Raw genomic sequence first — 19,896 nt, forward strand, 5'->3', positions numbered from 1 at the left:
GCACTGGTTGCCGTTAACATCCTGAGACTGCTTCTCTCTGTAGTTGTAAAGGGTTATGTGCCACTGTGTATAATCTTACAATGCCAATATTGACAAAAAAATACCCAGGGCTCATTTGAGAACTGTTTCCAGCTCCCCTCCTGCTGCTTTCCACCCAGCACCAGCAGATGCTCTGTGTATTTGCACACCTCACCTGGGGGCAAGGAATCGACTTTTCTGTTTCTCTGTCTCCTCCACCCCCTGTGAAGCTTGCTTTTCCAAATGACCTAAATATGCTATTGGAGGCTTCACAGAAGGGATCTCGGTGCAGCAGAGGACACAGCACCATGCAGTACTTATTGCAGCCTAGCTTATTTGCTGTATTTGCTTTGGCAAGTCTTGGATGCATGGAGAAGGAAGCAGAGAGAGGTGGCATGGCAATACCTAAGCCCTTTTCTAGGAGTTTCTCTACCTTTGATCACATGCAGGTGCAGCTTTACTGTGAATAATTAAAACGGAGCAGGAATGCAGAGCTGCCACTGGTGATCTAACCCCTCTATTGTCTCAGCCAAGCCTGAGCACAGCTACACAACACAACAGTGGCAAGCAGCCTGCACCGGCACTCCCACTGCTCCAGCAACTGCTGACCGTAGGGGAGAGCCCTGGTGCTTGCAAGCAGAGGCAGAGCTATCAGGTGCTGGTTTGTGTTGCCTGCCAGCAGAGGGGAGCAGAACCCTGCAGCTGGAAACCGTTCCTGCATGAGTTTGGAGCTAGGAAAAAGGCGGAGTTCTTCCTGGGATGAGACGGGTGGAGCTGATAAAGGGGACGGGCACAGCCACACACACACTGATGGTGTGGACCGAGCCCACTGTCAGAGCAGATGCACTGGGAGGAGCTGCTGCTGTTCCAGTGGGTTCTGGAGAAGCCAAGATGGGAACGTTGCCCACCCTCACCACCTTCAGTTCTCAGAGGAGTCTGTCTCTTCGTTGGAGCCTTCACTCTCAGCATCCATTCTTCGCCGATGGTGGAGAGGTTTCCAGGGACAGTTCATCCGGGGTGAGTTACGCACTGCCAAACTGGCTGCGTCCCCACTGGAGCTGGGGGGACCGGAGACAGAGAGCCCTGAAATCTGAGCTACCCTGGAAGAGAAAAGACAAACGCTGGGCAGCATAACTTGTCATCCCTAACCCTCGCCCCAACAGGAGGACTCACTCACAGCTCACACAGGGATGGAAGGTGCTCATGGCACTGAGGGGGAACACCTTGCACCAGTACCTACAAGATTTGCCATAGGGTTCTTTCTTCCTGATTAAACAGATCTTTCTTCTGGGCTGAGCCTGTGTCCTCCAACACTCCTGGTTTTCACCATCCAAACAAAACTTCCCTTTTCATTAGAGGCTGCTGCTTCCTCTAGATCACTCTTCGAGGCACGCTTTCCCCCTGTTTCTGAAGCCTTTGTTAGCTGCACCAAAAACCCCAAAGAAAGAGTCCCTCTCTACTCAGGCTGTTGTGTTAGCTCCTCAACTGTTTTATAGTAGAGCAAGGGAACAGGGACAGTACCTTACTAAAGTCTCCCTTAGCATGTTAACTAATCTGTTGCTTTACCTCCTACTTTAGGCAACTTCACTTACAATTTGTCAAGTTCATGATCCATGGCAGGGTCCACAAACAAGTCTCCTTTATCTGGCAAAGCCCCTGGAGAAAAAAACAAGGACAGTATCAGAGCAGAGTTAGGTTGTAAAGAAAAGTGCTCAAGCCATAGCAGCATCCAAAATCTGCCCTGCAAGACAGAGAAAACTCTTCCTTATGCCTATTCGAGAAATGGACACTGAATGTGGAGGATCATGGACAGATAAGGAATGATGATCTATATTCTGCGTCCTTCACACAGGCTGTGGCTGAGCTCATACTAAATGGGAGGCACTCTCAGTAGTCCCACCTCAGGGAACTTGAAGAGCCCTCAGGATTGGCAGTTTCCATTCACTGCACAGAACTGCCAAGTACTGACTGTCAGGGAGATGACAGAATGTCAATTCAGGCCTCTGCTAATTGCCCTGTATAGTCACCAGTCCCAGATCCTATCAGAGCAATAGATCTGTTGTTGTCTGTGCCACAGCCTGAAGCATGCACTGTACCACCCAGGGAGATGCATACTTCTGTGCCACCTGCCTTTCTTGTGGTGCACTGAGCTTGGGGATCAAAACACTCCACAGAAGTAACACTACTGCCTTCCTTGCAATGCAGGAAAGTCAGGCCTGCCTCTGGTGTACATGGAGCCTTCAGGAGTAAGTGTGATGGACAGTGCTCTAGCATTGCTCTCTGTCTGGATGACAGCCTGAAAGGCTGGGCCAGTAATCATGTACCCTTTCTTAGCATAAGGTCAGCATGCTCCTTTGCACATTCAAAACCCTACTCGGGATGAAGGACGAGGTGTAGGATGGGAACAGCTGGTTGACTGTCCTTGCCGTTCTCTGAAAAGACACTGACACCTCAGAAGAGCCCAGAAAGGAAGATGGGGCTCTTAGGAAAGCCCTCCTTCCTAACTCTGTAACAAACTCCACCTTGTACAGGGGTCGTAGGAGGGTGTGATGACGGGTATTGCCTACCATAGCCTGGATAGAGTCACCGCACACCAGGAGAGAAAACCCACTTGGTAATCTGTACCAACAGGGCAGTGAGGAATGCTCTTGTTTGTCAGAAGAGCTGCGTGCCACACTCAGTACCTTTGGCAAGGGGATTTGTACTCCCTGTGGGGACACAAACCTGGTTTCTGGCCCTGGCATGTTGCTCTTGAAGGCTAGGCTGGGGAGCTGCTGCCTCACACAGACAAGCTGGCAGCAGTCACCAAAAACATAGCAATGAAAGGCCTAAAAATCAAAACCAGTTTAGGTCAGAACTGATTCCCCCAGGTCTTCCCCTCCTGCAGATGAACAGGGAAGCCTGGCACTGCAACACAAGAGTGTCAGGAGGTACAGTGAAGTGCCTCAGCCTGCTCTTTTTCATGGGCTCTATTGAAAGAATAAGCAGCTAAAGCCTGTTTCTGTGTTTGTAGAATGCACAGCGAGGTCTCCAGGGCACAAGAATCACACAAGTCAGTAAATAACCCTCAAAGGGTTCACAAATCAACACTGACACTGGAGTTAGGCTGCGGATTCCAGTCTGCCTGACAAACACGTAAGTTCTACTCCAGCCTGAATGTGCTGCTCTAATCCCTGCCCCTGTTTCTCAAGGGGAACTAGTGGCTTTGTGAGACCAGAGAGACAGCAGGCATCCTGACTGAAAGCTCCTTTACCTGAAACTTCCCTCGCTGAAGGGCTCTGGGGAGCTTGTGATCCCCTACAGCCCCACAACTATTGAAATCACCCTTCAGGAGAGATTAAAAGACACCAGGAAAAGAATCCTCCCCTCCGTGCCAAGATGCTGGCACCTGTCAGACATGTAGCTGCTGCCCCTCCTCTGAGAGAGGCCTCAGCCAGGGCCATGGCAGAGGGCCAGGGGCCAGCCCCACATTATTCGGAATGAAAACTCACACACTTTGTAGATGGCACAATGGAAGCTGTGGGCAGGATGTGTTTTTTTCTGCTCATCTGTTTTCTTTGCACTCGATTAGAAGTGGATTTCATAGGGCAAAGGGAAAAAGAAAACCAAAAAGATTTTGCTTGCTGCAATCCAGGCATCACCTTCCCCAGTGAATACACTGCTTCCTAAGCCTGTTTGCAGAGGAGATTGCAGGGCTGTGTTCATGCACCTTTGATATATAATCTCCATGTTGCTGGGTAAGCAGCCCTGCCCCAGAGGAGCATTAGTAGCTTAAATGGTTTGCTGTAAGAAGGGGCTCAGCCAGGGAGGGGACACTTCTGCTTTATTATGACACACACACCTGTGCAAAAGAACAACCCTTGGGCAAGGTACACCTTTTCACTGAGGCTTGTTTTGTAATATAGGGACTGGCAGGGACTCAAGCCTACAAGCACAGGGAGAGGATTCCTACCCAAAGACAGAGACACCCTATCCTTACTGGCTAGGTTATTTGCTGAATGGAGATGAGTGAAGATGAGTGTTTGGGCCTCCATACATTTAAACTTACCTCCTGGATGTAGCCTTGTCAAACACAAAAAGCTGTTTCTGTTCCCCTTTGCAAGAGGAGGAGGAGCACAAGAAAGGCATATGGGACAATATGGAACTGTGAGTTTGAACTGGGTATGGATCACCTATTGTCTCTTGCCAATACAACACTTTGCTTCCATGCTCTAGAACAACACGAAAACAAGCAGTGAGATGTGTAGGTAGTTAGGGTCTGGCGATCGGAAGATGTCGCGCTGTACGGAAAGATAAGACCCCCCTCTGAGTAGCCAATAGGGCCTAACCTAGGTCGTAAGCAGACGGACGTGACGTTGTAAACCTAGGCTATATAACACCGTGTTACTCGCCAATAAACGCCATTTGCCATCCACCACGTTGGTGTCAGTGAGCTGATGGCCCGAGCGGCCAGGGGTTGGCCGTTGTGTCGTTCCTGAACCAGGTCGCCACGCCAACAAAGGCAACAGAGATGCTGCTTGGGAATCCCTCTGGTTCCCCCAGCAGTCTGGTACAGAACTGTGTAGCAGTTTGTGTTTTATGATACCACCAGGTTTTCAGTGAGCCATAGATGAATATCCTAGTTAGACCACACTGCCCTGAGGGAAGATGGGGAAGAGCTGGGAAAGATTGGGCTTTCAGTCTTTGAACCAGGGAGGCAGCAGAGGTTTTCCCATTAGGTGTGCCTTCTATACTCATAGATGAGAGCAGTCTCTTAAAATCTGTGGGAGAATAAAGGACTAGAACACAGGATGGGACTTCAGTTCTGTCAACAGCAGCCACCACCTTACTCATCTCCTGACCCCCTCTGCCTCATCTTTATAGCCAAATGTTAAAATGTTCTGCTAAAATCATCAGCTACTGAAGAGGTAAACCACTGCTGTCTTAGGGCAGCATTTCGTATCTACTTTTGTCCTTGAAGAAGCTCCATGGCTTCAAGCAGACAGTACAGGCACAGTGTTCTGTGTTAAAGTTTAATCCATCAACAAAAAGATAAAAAACTTCCCCTCCCTCTTCCTGCCAGTGTAAAATCTGGGGCACAATTACAGAGGAAATTCCCCAGAAAAGCAGAATGACTGAAAATCAGGAGCTGTACCACTCACTGGAGTCTTACCTAGAGCTCTGTTGATCCCCTGATCCTTCGCAAGTGCCATAAGGAATCCATAGAAGGTCAGTCTCTGTGCACCACTCAACATTTCCTTCACAAGAGCAGAAGGCGGACAGCTAGGAAAAGAGAAACAAAGAGGTCAACTTGTCTATTATCATCTTTTTTTGACCCAAGACCCGGCTCAAACCACAGAAATAAACCCTTTTGCCTGTTCTAACACTGTCAAGTTGCCCTGAGTCAATTTAAAAGAGGAGGGCCATGAGAATGATCAGGGGACTGGAGCACCTCCCATATGAAGATCAGCTGAGAAAGTTGGGGCTGTTCAGCCTGGAGAAGAGAAGGCTGCGTGGAGACCTCAGAGCAGCCTTCCAGTATCTGAAGGGGGCCTATAGGGATGCTGGGGAGGAACTCTTCATTAGGGACTGTGGAGATAGGACAAGGGGTAATGGGTTAAAACTTAAACAGGGGAAGTTTAGATTGGATATAAGGAGGAAATTCTTTACTGTGAGGGTGGTGAGGCACTGGAGTAGGTTGTCCAAGGAGGTTGTGAATGCTCCATCCCTGGCAGTGTTCAAGGCCAGGTTGGACGAGGCCTTGGGTGATAAGGTTTAGGGCGAGGTGTCCCTGCCCATGGCAGGGGGGTTGGAACTTGATGATCTTAAGGTCCTTTCCAACCCTAACTATTCTATGATTTTATGATTCTAAAACAAATAACCACCAGCTTGCTTATTTAGCATTGCATCTGCTCCCTGTTTTCTAAGCAAGATGTTTGAGCTGGGGTACATCCCTAGGAGCTGTCTTACCTGGCTCCACTCCAAGAATGGGGAGAAAAGCCTAAATTCACTCAGAGGCACACACAGCCCAACTCTTAGCACGTTCTTTAAAAAAGCAATTGGGAAACCCTTTCTTTTAGAAGACAATAAACTTTCATGAGGGTTGTTATGTTGTTATTACCCTTTTACCAGCAACAGTCATCCAAGGGGCAGGAAAACCTTTCTGATGATAGCCTAAATATGTAAGAAAATAATATTTAGGTAGGGACTAAATGGACATGTCCCCTTCTTCTACACTCACCTTAACATCTGGTCCTGACTTCTAAGCAATATCATCATAGTGATTCTTGCCCTTGCCTAATACTTCTTAAAGGAATTCATGCAAAATCAATCTACCTCACGAAGAGGAAGTGTTGAACAGTCCATGTGGGCTCTGTCATTCACCAGGCAAAGGTGGTAATCAAAGCCTGGCTGAGTATTGAGCTACTGGATGTAAGGCTGGGAATGGCTCCCCTCACAGTGCTGTGCAGAGCCTGACCTACCAAGATGGACTCACAGTGTCCTTCCCACCTGAAGCTATCAGGATATACAGGGAATATAGAGCTTTTGTTAGTTAAGAGAAGAAAACAACCTGGCATCTCCATGCTTAGTTATCTGTAATACTGGGAGCAGTTCAGCAGTAATTTTGTAGATCACAAATTTGGACTCAGGCACCTAAAGCAGGATTCAGGAGGAACTTGTGTCCTGAGCCTTTCTGTGGATCTAACCCATGACTTTCTAGCAAGGCATGTGCTTGCTACCTGCAAAAAACTATGAAGAAAGAGTCAAAGCTATACAATAAGGCCTAGTATTGCTCCATCCCCTGCTGAACTAAGGCTAGCCTTGTGCCTGGGATCTGTAACTGGAGACCAGCTCTATCACAGGCTTGGGTACAGACCAGCAGTGTGATCTTGTCTAGGCTTTAAGGCTTCGAACTCTATCCACCCCAGTGGGTCTTTCTTGTGCTTCAATACTCAAGAATACAACTGCACTTGTTTATCTCCTCTATTTAACTCACGGTAGATGGACCTATCCTTGACAAAAGTGTCAATGCTGAAATGATAAGGAAAGCAGAGGCCCAGCTCAACCCATTACTTCAAGAATAAGCTCAAATCCCATGTTTTTTAAGTCCAGGAAATTGTTCCTCTCCTTTAGTTAAAGTGGTTCAGTGTGATCTCTCCCTTTATACTTCTCCATTGAGATCAATTTGGGAGTTACAGCTTGTTCAAAGTCCTGCATTTCATCACAGCTCCAGCCTTACAAAGGGTCTCCAGAGACAGAGACTTCAAATCTGTGTTTTGGACTCCATTCGTACCTGTATTTTGATCTGTCACACAAGGACTCTAGGCACTGGTAGAACAGAGATGCCTCTACCCCATCCAGTGGGCTGCAGTCACTGGGGGGTTGGCGCTGCCGATGCTGCCCAGAGGATGATGTTGGCACAATCACAGTATTTGGATTCTTACCAGCCAATAGATCTTGATAAATAGCAGCCACACTTTCCAGGAACTCTGAAACAAATAGAAGATTACTTAAAACTGAGGGCTATAACCAGCAAAGTATCCCTCTGACCTACCGGACCTGGGATTAAACTGTCAGTCCCTGCTCTGTGTTTCAGTGTTTTACATAGCACCAGCAGGAAATAAGCACAACATTACAGCATCCTGCATATCCAGATCAGATAATTATACAGGCACAAACAGCCCTTTCCACATAAGTTGCTGGCTTCTTGTCACAATGATTATGAAAGGCCACTTACTCTGTTGAACAAGATTCTCCTCAAGGAAACAGAGGATAGGTGGCACATGGATAAAACAGTGGAGCGAGAAAGCTAACCTTGAACACAAAACTGGTTTGCAAAGCCTACAAAGTTCTTCTCCATCTCTTGCCACTGATTAAGAACTCATCCAAGTTAGGAACAAACTATACAGAACCGCAACAGGAGGCCAGGCAGCAAGTTAGGGCTCCAGGCTGTATCCCAGCTTGTCTCTGTGCTACTCCAAAGTAAATATAACATGGGATCTAGAGGAAGGGCCAGGGCAGGTCAGGGCTAGAGCTGGCAGCAAGCCTCTCCCCAGGCTCCTCATACTACCCACTGTTTACTGCAAGAGTCTAATTTTAAACAAGTTTGTTTATGGATGTGGTCAGCAGTTTACAAACCTAGATTCCATTTGGAGTGGTTTGCATGTGTGTGGGTTGGTGGGAGAGCGTAGGACAGGCTGCGTGTGTGCGTTGTGCCTGGCCGAGCAGGACACGGATGGGATGGTTGAGCGTGTGTATACACAAGGGAGGGCTTGTGAGGATTTCAGTGCCGAGTGAATGGAAGGGTAACGCTGTGTGTGAGGCAGCTGGGGAGGCAAGGCAGGATGTCAGCGGGCCCTCAGGCTGTGCTGAGGCTCTGCAGCGCAGTGGAAATATTTGTTTTAGCAGGGAACAACTTTCCAAACACATTTGCTGTCCCTGGCTCAAGGCATTGCAAGCCTGGTTCTGCCCAACCCCAAATCAGTGGGTTCTGAACCCTTTTTCTTTGACAAATCGTCATGGATAACATTGTGATATGCACAGGGGACTTACAGGGAAGTCTATTACAGACAAGTACTGAGAAAAAGAGAGTTTTGTATTAGCTGACTCGGAACTGCTAGAAAGATGGGAACTGACAGCTTGGATCAGATCATCAGGCCACCCAAGTGTACTCTCTGACCACAGACTATGCTCCAGCACAGCTTCTAGCCAGTGCCTCCCAGGATCCAAACCTGGCCCCTTCTGCCTGTTCGAGGCCAATTGTGAGCTACGTCCATCAGAGGGAGCTATTTAAGTGCGAGTGAGCAGGAATCCACGAGTTTATGCTGCCTCTGTTCGGGCAGAGAAGTGGCACCCCAGCAGTCCCCAGCGCTTGGGAGCATGCTTAACTTTGATGGAGAAAATGCTTCCCTCTTTTTTTTCCCACTTAAGCAGTTCCCTCAATGAGATTCCCCTTCCTCAACCACATTTTAGCGGGCCTAGGGCAAAAAGGCCAATGTATTCCAGTATCTGAAGGGGGCCTATAGGGATGCTGGGGAGGGACTCTCCATTAGGAACTGTAGTGATAGGACAAGGGGTAACAGGTTAAAACTTCAACAGGGGAAGTTTAGATTGGATATAAGGAAGAAATTCTTTACTGTGAGGGTGGTGAGGCACTGGAATGGGTTGCCCAGGGAAGTTGTGAATGCTCCATCCCTGGCAGTGTTCAAGGCCATGTTGGGCAGAGCCTTGGGTGGCATGGTTTAGTGTGAGGTGTCCCTGCCCATGGCAGGGGGGGGTGGAACTGGATGATCTTAAGGTCCTTTCCAACCCTAACAGAATAGTTTCTATTAGATTCTATAGATTCTATGATTGTATTTTAAAGCAGTCTCTCTGTATAGAACAAGCACCTGAATGCTCATCCAAGATCCTCCCTCTTGTCTCATGAAGTTTAGTTCAGGGGATTTTAGATGTATATGTGTGGATGAGCATATGTAAAATACACACACAGAAACTAATATAGTTTGATTTATACTTTTCCTGTCAGGAATTTTAAAAGTACCCCATCTAGTTAAAACTCAAACAGGGGGACAGGGGTAGAATATGATGAATGACCAACAATATGAGGAAGGTAGATGGGGATTATCTGTTCACCTCCCTTCCAACTAGGGGCCCTCAAACCAGACCAGAGGGACTAATGGCAGACTTGCAGCTCCTTGCCAAAAGGTGTGGAGGTTACAAGTTTATGTGATTTCTAGGGGAGGCTGGAGAAGTTCTTGGGAGAGGAGTCCACTGGGGATTCCTAAACCCATGGAAACCATACCCAGGTCAGAAACACTGTGAGCTGAAACCAGCTCATAGTTGGGTGAGCATTAGGGGAAAGAATTGTTCCGTTCCCTTTCCTTTCAAGGCACCAGCTGGTTGAGCTTTTCTTACCCTATCTCCAGCAATTACCAATACTCCAGAGGCAGAAATGTTGTATTAAGGAAAGGCAAAAACAAATGTTCCTAGTAAAAGTTAACAGTTAGGTGCTAACATACTGTAGATAAAGCTGGGAATTCATGTCTCAAGCCTAAGACAAATACATGCGTTAAGTCATAACAGTTATAGGTACCTTGTTTGTCATAAAAATTGGAACCTCCTTATGAAACTTTCCAATCTCTTGGCATCACTGATGCCTTTTGTCTGTAGATTCCATTCTCTATATATGTTCTGTGAAAAACCATATCCTCACAAGTTTCAAAAAAGCTCAGGGCTTAGGAAGCTGTAAAGATGTAAAGCTATACTGGTGGGTGAATTCAGGAGCTTCCCAGCATTTACCTGAGTAGTAGAACTGGATCTGGAAAGCAAAGAGGAAATCAGAGAACGACATCAGGCAATCCATAGCATCATCCATCAGCACAATCCTATGACAAGATGAGAGAAACAGTTTAGCATCTACAAAAGAACTGATGTCTGTAACCAGGGACCCCAGACCTAGAGAAACTGCAGCTGAGGATTACTACTGGCTTGGCCCAGTATAGGAGGTTAGGAGAGAGGAATGGGAACACCCACTGCTGCATGGATGTGGACGCCCTAACAACTAATGAAGGCAGTTTAAGAACTTCAGTGAGGAGAAGATCCTGAATGTCAATGCTACCACACACTGCAGTGACACTGTGAGCAGAGCAGTGACGTGGATGTCAAGCATGATGGAATGAGCACAGGCATAAAAACTGCAAGGCTGGTTCACAAGGCTATACAAAGAGTAACTGTGCTGCAGACAAGACAGTTACACAGGTATTAGACTGGTGTGAGCAAACTGAGACTTATCCTATTCCTCTGTATACCAGAGTCCATCAAACTGGGATATTTTCAGATTCATAAGGGTAAAAATTAATTCCCAAGCTACAGTCAAACAAACTCCACTTGACTGCAGAGGAAATAACATTGCCCAACCACCAGCTTTCTAATTACACACTGTGAACACCCTATCCTCCCTTCCCGATGCATGAATCAGTCTCTTTTCCTATCTATCATATCTATGATTTGTCTATCAGGTCAAATTTCATGGAAACTGAAGACTTCTTGGGTCAGGGACCATGTCTTCTTTCTCTCTGCTATGTCTCAAGTTCATGTGGGGAGCCACATGCATCCTGATGTTGAAGCATACTTCATGATATGAAAAGTATCAGCCACAGGCTATAAAGATGACATATGATTGACAGCCAAGTCCAACTCCTCGTTTCATGAAAAAACCCTGGATTACAGAAGTAAGTTAGGGCAAAAACATTCATAATGCTCTGGTCATATGGATGAAAAGGTCAGTCTCTGCAGAGGGAAAGAGAAGGCTTCGGTGAGACTGTGTTAACAGTCTTCCAATACCTAAAGGGCCTACAAGAAATCTGGAGAGGCACTTTTTACAAGAGCATGTATTGAAAGGACAAGGGGGAATTGCTTTAACCTAACAGAGGGGAGATTTAGATTAGGCATTAGGAAGAAATACTTCATTATGAGACACTGGCACAGGTTGCCCAGAGAAGCTGTGGCTGCACCCTCCCTGGCAGTGTTCAAGGCCAGGTTGGACACAGGGGCTTGGAGCAAGCTGCTCTAGTGGAAGGTGTCCCTGCCCGTGGCAGGGGGCTGGAACTGGATGAGCTTTAAGGTCCCTTCCAACCCAAACCAGTCTATAAATCCACAAAAATCAAGCTTGGGCTGACCAGTGACAGCGTGGAAAACAGAAGGAAAACACTTCACTTTGATGGGAAAAACCGTAATATTCCGACAATGCTAAAGGCAGTTGTATGTTTTTTCAACTGTGTGCAGGTCTATTGACTCTGTACAGTCAGCATCTGGCGTATCATGTCATACAAGGACTGACAGTTCATTATAGCCAAAGAACAGGTCATCTAGTAAGATCCTTCTGAACGCCAGCCCAAACACAATTCATGGTCCAACTCCTGCAGCATCAATGTTCTTAACACATTGCTGGGGAAATGCTGTTCTGTCTCATATAAAAGACTCCAGGGAGCTGTGTGGGAGGCTGACCTAGAAGAGTCACAGGATCTTGCAAGACTTCCCTGCCACTCAGACCAGTTCTGTTCACTGTGGCAAAATCAAACATGTAGAGCAGCTTGAATTAATTATCTCAAAGAAGAAAGACTGGGGCTAAGAGGGTCCCCAGGAGAAAAGCCAGTATTTAAAACAAAACCCTTTGAAGATGTCAAAGTGCTTCTGATTTATTTATTATGTTCCAGAAGCCTCCTCTCCTCCTGTCTAAAGAAGCAGTAGCTTCAGTTCTTAATTCTCACTAATAAGCATGTTACTGAGATTGTCAGTGGCCACATCAAGGCAATGGCTTTGAAGCTGGCAGGCAGAGCATCTTCATCTCTCAGGCAATAGTACTCAGCCACTGGTGTTTCCAACCACTGTTTAAGCACTGGAAATGAGATTGGCCACATTGCTTATGAGCTGCACTCCTTCCTTTGAAGTGATGGTCTGCCTCCCAGATACCCTGAAAGCACAAGTTCTGAAGCCTTTGCCAGTGTATTTCTCCATCTTGGAGATGCAGGAGAACAAGAATGGAGAGGTTTTTGTACTTATTTGTTATGCAGACAGACAATATTACATCACCTTCATGTCAATCGACTCATTTTGCTTGTTAAATCTAAAGCTACAGTCAACAGCTGTGCTCTGCAGCACCAAGTCCTAGTGTTTTATTTAAAAGAGAGCAGGATGAAACAGGCAGAGGTCTGAGAATGTGCTGGATGTTTCTTGCCGTTAAAGACAGCGAGGAGCCTCTAAGGAAGGCTGTACAGCACATACGTGACGGAGCAGTGTCTAAATAGAAGCAGGTGCACTCTGGTGCTGGGTTACTGACTCCACTTGGCCCAGGAGCCTGCACTCCGGAAATGTTGAGAAGTCTTTAAATCCAATACAATCATTTATGAGGAGATTGACTGCAGCTGGCTATTTCCCTACATAGCCAGCTGAGTGAGCAGTCAGGGAAGCTGGGAGAGCATCCTATCTGCACCTCTTCCCTGAAATAGCTGGCAAGGAGAGGATCCTTACAGCCACGGACTGTGACCCAGATAGCAGGACCTGAAAGTCAGAAGGGTGACTCAAAAGAGTTCATCAGTTAGCTGATATTTCAAGGGATTCTTTATTCATTCTTTCTTGTCCAAATTAGACTTCAAGCCCTTAGGGGCACAGATGTATTTACAAAGTTAGTAGTCGGCATTCAATGGATAATAAAAATCAAGCAGGAGCTTTAGAAAGGCCTGAAGAAAGATGCTTACACTTGAAGGACTCTGTTAAGATGTACAGTGGTCTCCCAGGGTTGAAGTGAGTTTGGCTTGCAGGAAAGCCTTCCTGTAGTGCCAATGAGGAAACTTTATGATCTACTGATTGCAGTTAAAATCTCAGACTAGACAGGATGTCCCCAGGACAAACTCTAGACCAGGCAAGTTGAAAGGACTTTTACTATTCTCTGCTACCATTAAAGGCTAACTGACACAATCTGTCTTAAGGCCAGACTGGCTCAAATGAGCCTTCAGGGAATTGGTTTGTTTACTGATACATGGAGGCAAAAATAGGCAAGATCATACAAAAAGGGCAAGATCTGCACCCTCAGGCAATCTTTTAGTAACAGGGCTACAGACTTGCAAGCCCTACTTCCATTAGCACTGATCAGCGCAATGTGAGCTCCCATACCACATAAAACAGCACAGGAGCTGTGAACTACTCGGCTCTCACTACTCCAATGTGGGCAGCAAGTTCCTTGTGTTTCTATTACAAGGGAAAAGTCAGGGCTCAGGTACGGATCTTGAAGTCATGGCATCACACCAGAAAAATCCCTTCATGTTCTGTCCTTCTGCAGTTTCACGATTCAGAAGCCAAAAGGTGTCTCTGAAGATCAAAGGTATCTCTGTAGATTAAGATCTTCAATCTGCTAATGGCTATAACCCTTTGAAGAGAAAAAAATTCCAAGAACAGAAACAGAAAACCTGGGTTTTTTCTGGGGGGGAATGACTTCTGCATTTGTGTAGCACCAGCAAGAGAAAAACAGAGCGCACTGGTGCCATGCAAACAAAACCTGTATTGTTGTAGTCTCTGTTCTTCTGCTCTGACATTCCTAATCTTGCTCCCAGTGTTTGTTATCAGTGCATAGCAACAGCTCCTGGATGAGAGAGGAGTGCACTGTGCTGTGAGATCATCTCAATCATGCCGCACTGAGACTACAACTACTACTGCTCTCTTCTCAGACACAGTCCTGCTGTATCAGTCAGTGCTGAGGCTACTCCTGCTGCTACTTTATTTAACTCCTTTTCCAAGCAACTGAACCACTGGGAGTCTGCAGGCTGGAGAAGAACAATGTCAGTGGGTCTGCATGTGCCATTCATGCTTAGTCATGCAGTCAACTGGTGCTAGAAGACAGGCTGCAGAGTTCACCTTTCTAACTGGCAGAGACCAAGGAGGACAATGGGAAGTGTAGAGCAGAAAAGGGACAAGACAGTGAGCAACAGTTGCAAGGAAAGGGAAAGATGGTTTAGAAACCAACAAGTTTTATTACAATTCTTCAGCTAGATTAGCTTGTAACAGAATAATAGCAATGTGTGAGTAAATCTCCAGCCAGCCAAAAGCAGGAGTGAGGTCATCCCCACCTGAGCCTGGGTGCCTCTGACAGAGATCTCATTTCCCTCCAACACCTGCTCCCAAAGCCAGCTTGTCTGTCTCTACAGCACACACACAACAGTGCAGCAAGCCCCTGAATGGGGCCTCTAGTTTACAACAGCCCTGTGGATTAAATTCCTTGACACAAACATCAGAACATGTGTAGATAGGCTGAAGTCTCATGCACCATCACAAATTCCTGCTCAGCTCAGCTGGAAGCCTATGAAATACACGCCAGTGCACGGGACTGGTGCCTGTGTACCTCCATGAAAGGAAGCAGCAGATATATCCCTACTACAGGGTTAGCATTCTTTTTCAGTCTGGCACTAGAGGCCAAGCAACTGTACCCCAAAGGCTCACTGATGAGCTAGAGGGAAGAGCAGTGCTCAACTTTTAGTTTTAATTGAACCAACACAGCTTTAACTGCAGTTCAGTTTGGACAGCAGCACATAGGAGCCAGGGAAGAATTCAGAGAATCAGCCAAGTGAAGTACTAGCAGATGGATAACACTTTCCTTTTTCACTTGCCTTTCTTACTATAAATTTCATGGGACTCTGATGCTAAAGAAAGAGAACAGAGTGACAAATAGAAAATGAGAACCTTTTCATTATTTAGGCTCTGAACAGCAGTAATAACCTGACCACATGTCTGGATCCTGTTTCCAAGTGTTTTATGTGGGTCCCTGAAATAAGTTACGTTTCCATGACCCCTCTGCTGAGGTGGCTGGGAATGACAGCATGTATTCAGTAACCCTGCTGTGATTATATGTATGTGTGTGCATATGGACTCCTACTGAGATATGAACTGACCCCCTACCTGTACACATGCATATAACTTCTTACATTTTCACTATCAGATAGTTAATAATCAACTGCCTGGGCTGGACTGGAACCAGCAAGCACTATCAGTAAAAACTTCCATATCACCCTATCAGTGCCCTGAGCCATCTATCTGCTTTAGACCTTGTCTAGATGGAACTAAAAATTCAAACAGATTAGCTACCATATTCTTAACTAATGTACTTGAAAACACTGGCCATCCTTCAGAGGGTCCTACCTTTTCAATGTGATCAAGCAGAGGAAGCTGGGGTGAAGGGAAACATATTTTAAAGCTGGTAAACAGTATTTGCAATAGAGTTTAAAATCATGGCAGTTAAGAACACATTGGCTAACATTCTTCTATATGCAACTCATCTTCTGAATGCACAGCCAGCAGCAGCATTCTGCACTGAGATCTCAGTTCCTGTATACCTTTAAGCATACACTCTTTCCCACTGCTAGAAAAACACCCTGTTTTTAACCTCAAAACATGCTCTTTCCCCAAAAATCTTGAAAGCTGAAGGCTCCTGTCCATACCTTTACCCACAGATTTAGTTCTTAAGTCAGATCTTGCCTGAAAGAAAGGATGAGGACCCACCTTGCTGCTTTCTGTGTGAGTTCCATTGGGAAGTCAGGGCAGAGCAGCTGGAGCAAGCAGTGGTATTCCTGTGCTGTCAGCAAATCTGCAGGAAAAGAGAGGTGAGAACATTGTCATTCTTTTACAGGCTGTTCCCTCCCCTTGCTTCCTCTCTAGGAAAAAAACCCCCACATATTCCCTTCTACTCTCAATTCAAGTAGACTAGGTACTAATGACAATATAACTGCTCCATAGCCCCTCAGAGCTGGGCTCTTCACATGGAGTTTCCAGCAAAGACTATCAGAAAGAGGCCTGATAAAGGGGAAATCCTATTGAAGAGACTCTAGCAGAGAAACTGCGAACAGGTAGGGATTCAGTGTGAAAAAGGGGTGACCAAACCAGGGCAGTTTCAAGTGAGAACACACTTTGGTTTGTCTTGAATATAAAACCATGTGGAAAAAGGAATCATTTCAAAGTTGCTTAAATTTGCTGAAATTCACTGGCATGGTGTCATTCACCACAATCCGCCCGAAAACCATCCGCAGAACATCTGGCAGCAGTAACAAAGACAAACAAGGGGTTTGGGTTGTGTATGGAAGGCTGCAGTGTATAAAACACAGACGTTATTACTTTGGCATTCGGTAAGGCAGCTGGATGGTCTCTTTTGGAATAATGTGTACAAATCTGGTCACTGTGTTATAGGAAGCTCAGAAGGAAGATCCAAAAAACACAAGGAAACCAATCAAATGATTCATTTTTTAGAGAGCAACTTTGTGAAAGACTGGTACAGAAAGGCCTCTGTGGTTCAGCAGGAGTCTAAAAGAGGTGACTCTTAGCAAAGCTTATAGGATCCCAAGAGAATGGAAACATGCTGATGTCAAAAAGCCCTGCATGATTGCATGTTCACGGTCCAAAAGGCTGCGGACTGGAGTTCAGAAGACCAGCAGAACAGCAGCAATTTTGCACTACTTCTATATACAGAAGAATGCAAAGTATGGAAGAAAGAGCCAAGGGTTGAAGTAGAGCCAAGCAGTAGCCAGGAAGGGGATCCAAAGGGCACAGGCATTAGGACTGAGGTACAGAGTGTGAGCTCTTTTGCCACACACACATCTTGGCCTTCCTTAGGCTCCCATCCAAACAATCAACCTTGTCCCAGATAGAATCATAGAACAGTTAGGGTTGGGAAGGACCTTAAGATCATTCAGTTCCAACCCCCTGCTACAGGCAGGGATACCTTCCACTAAACCATGTCACCCAAGGCTCTGCCCAGCCTGGCCTTGACCACCACCAGGGATGGAGTATTCACAGGGTGGTGAGGCATTCCAGTGCCTCACCACCCTCACAGTAAAGAACTTCTTCCTTATATCTAACCTGAACTTCCCCTGTTTCAGTTTAAACCCATTGCCCCTTATCCCATCACTACAGTCCCTGATGAAGAGTCCCTCCCCAGCATCCTTATCTTCACAACACCTTACAGCCTGGCAGACCAGCAAAAGGGAGAGAAAGGGAAAACCTTTGTCTGATGTTCCAAGAGGCAGATATGCAGTATCAAAGGCACATTTCACTGCAGCATCCAACCCAGCCACATTAGTATTTTCAATGCTGCCTAAAGAAATAGTGCAGGAGGACTGTCACCAAAATCAAGTTACAAACTTTTCCTTTACCTACATTACTGGCCAGGGAAACACAGGAAAGAAAGGCGAGAATGACTATTTTTAGTTCAGGAAACCCTATAGCTGAATAACACTGCTGTCAGACTCCGGCACCCATTAGAGACACTTTCTAGACTCCTATACTTTGGACTGCTTTTGGATGGACTTCTATCTAATGAAGCACCTTAGGTTTAGGGTTAGAAAAGGTGATTTTGCTCTGTCTGGAAAAGCTAACTCTGCTCTAACCCGAGGAAGTCCAAGCCTGTTCAGAACTACACCAGGGATTTATGCAACCTATTCTTCTGTAGGGATAAATGCATCAGAATCAATCTTCTTCCTGTATTTAAATGCTGAGCTGAGTTAAATTTCTTCGACTGCACTGAAATTACAGATGTCTGGGAGAACATGGAGGGCACTGTAACTTTGTATTGTCATTTCTTACTAAAACACACATCAGAGGTTGCTCTCTATTGCAGACAGTACTTTGGTCCTTCAGTCAGTGGGTATCTGAGGCTCAGTGATGGTATCCAGTGGAACAGTGGGGTTTCCTCCTGCAGTGTAAGCTAATCAGTTCCTTGAATGTCATCAAGGAAAGTATCACCAAATGTTATGTAAAACTGCAATAGGTTATTATTAAAAAAGTCCCAGTTATGAGGAGCAGGAAGAGGCACATTTTTAACTGAATTTTCAGCTCACTGTTTCTCTTTTGTGGCACTATAGAAGAAATTTTTCTTCTGTGTTATTTTGTTAGATCAACAGTCATTTATAGCAATAGAGATTTGGGCCATCAGCTAAGAAAACTCTTGGTACCTTTCTATGTAAGGTACATGCAAGTTTTATAAAACCACATTCAACAGGCTCATTATAGGAAATAGGTTACAGGAAAACAGAGAAGTTTGGCATAAAAAGGCTCTTTTGAAACAGGCACTTTCTCATAACTGAAGAGGACAACAGCATGGACCTCTTACCACTACTCTTCAAGGATTTCTAAATGTAGCTGTGAATAATGCTGGGAATTAAAGCTCCGATCTTTGCCTAAGGAATCTACATGTTGGTCTGAAGGAGTCACAGCATTTGGCAGCTTTATGCAAAACTCAATTTACATTTCTTGTTTAAGTTCAAATTCCTGTTTATGCATCCTTAAGCCTCTTTGTTTTCCATTATTTTTTCCTTTCATTTGTCAGCAGATGATTATAACTCTTCATATTGCATCTCATCCAATGCATTGAACTGATAACTGTAGTGAAACCTTTTTAAGTGTATCGCACCCTCGACATCCCTCCTTCCCTATCCCATTCGTATCTGTTGCTCTGCTTTGATCCCCTTCAGATTTTCACAGTCTGGTGTCCAGCAGCGTACAAAATATCCCCCATGCATTCAGAACAGACAGGCTCCAGGAGGATAATCTGCCCACTTGCAGCAGCAAAGCCAATTTTCATTAATTCTGAATCTTGGTCTCCTCTTCGCTCCCCCTGAAGGTGAAAGACTTTAAGGGTTTTTTGATGATGAGGTTTCCTGAGAAGGTTGCACTTTGTTCATGGCCTCTACAAGCATTACTTTTGAGGCATGGAGAGCTCTTCCTTGCTAGAAATAACATACTTCTAAAAGTTATAATAATTTACATTGTCTTTTTCTCCTCCCTCTTCACACCCAGTCAAAACATCATCCCTATTCCTCCATCATATAACAACAAAACAACATAGAGCAAAAGCAGGAGTCTGCTCAAAAAGATTGGCAAAGGGTGGCAGAGACCCTCTCCAGCCAGCACATGGAATCATGGAATCAGCCAGGTTGGAAAAGATCTTTAAGATCATCAAGTCCAGCCATTACCTTAGCACTGCCAAGACCACCACTAAACCATGTCACCAAGGGATCGGAGGGTGAAGTTAAAACAAAACCAAGTGGAATTAATCTCTTTGAGCAAATGGTTTGTTTAGATGGGAACTGCACACAAAGCTGAAGTGGTGCAGAAAAGTCTTTTCTCTAAAGGAAGAAGCCCTTTGCTTCTTTTGCCTGGAGAAACATCCAGTTAGTCCTTGAAGACTCTTTTAGGCCATAACGCAGCTCAGCCCCAGGTGCCTGACCAATAAATCCTATCAGTCCCTCAGACTACAGATGGGTACCTATTACACAGGAAGGGGGTTCACCACAGACCTTAGGAGGTGTCCACAGTTTGCCATGATGACTGTTTTCCTATTCCCCACTGCAAGGTCGGTGAAGA

The 19,896-nt window shown here is 45.7% G+C and overlaps 1 protein-coding gene across 1 annotated transcript in view; it reads right to left on the reverse strand.

Moving 5' to 3' along the window:
- Positions 1-334: 334 nt before the first annotated feature.
- The window catches only part of CSTPP1 (centriolar satellite-associated tubulin polyglutamylase complex regulator 1), an 85,208-nt gene continuing 65,646 nt past the window's right edge, over positions 335-19,896 (reverse strand). Inside the window, exons 4-9 of the mRNA XM_061343528.1 lie at positions 16,045-16,129; positions 10,297-10,382; positions 7,292-7,487; positions 5,171-5,280; positions 1,611-1,674; positions 335-1,118 (exon numbers count right to left, since the gene is read on the reverse strand). Of these exons, the coding sequence (XP_061199512.1) occupies positions 938-1,118; positions 1,611-1,674; positions 5,171-5,280; positions 7,292-7,487; positions 10,297-10,382; positions 16,045-16,129 (722 nt within the window). The 3' untranslated portion in view covers positions 335-937. The remainder of the gene's footprint in view (positions 1,119-1,610; positions 1,675-5,170; positions 5,281-7,291; positions 7,488-10,296; positions 10,383-16,044; positions 16,130-19,896) is intronic.

This window comes from Neopsephotus bourkii, unplaced genomic scaffold (assembly GCF_033783945.1).
Source record: "Neopsephotus bourkii isolate Nb327-2 ecotype Australia unplaced genomic scaffold, CSIRO-AGI_Nbou_v1 NB_1825, whole genome shotgun sequence".
NCBI lineage: Eukaryota > Metazoa > Chordata > Aves > Psittaciformes > Psittacidae > Neopsephotus > Neopsephotus bourkii.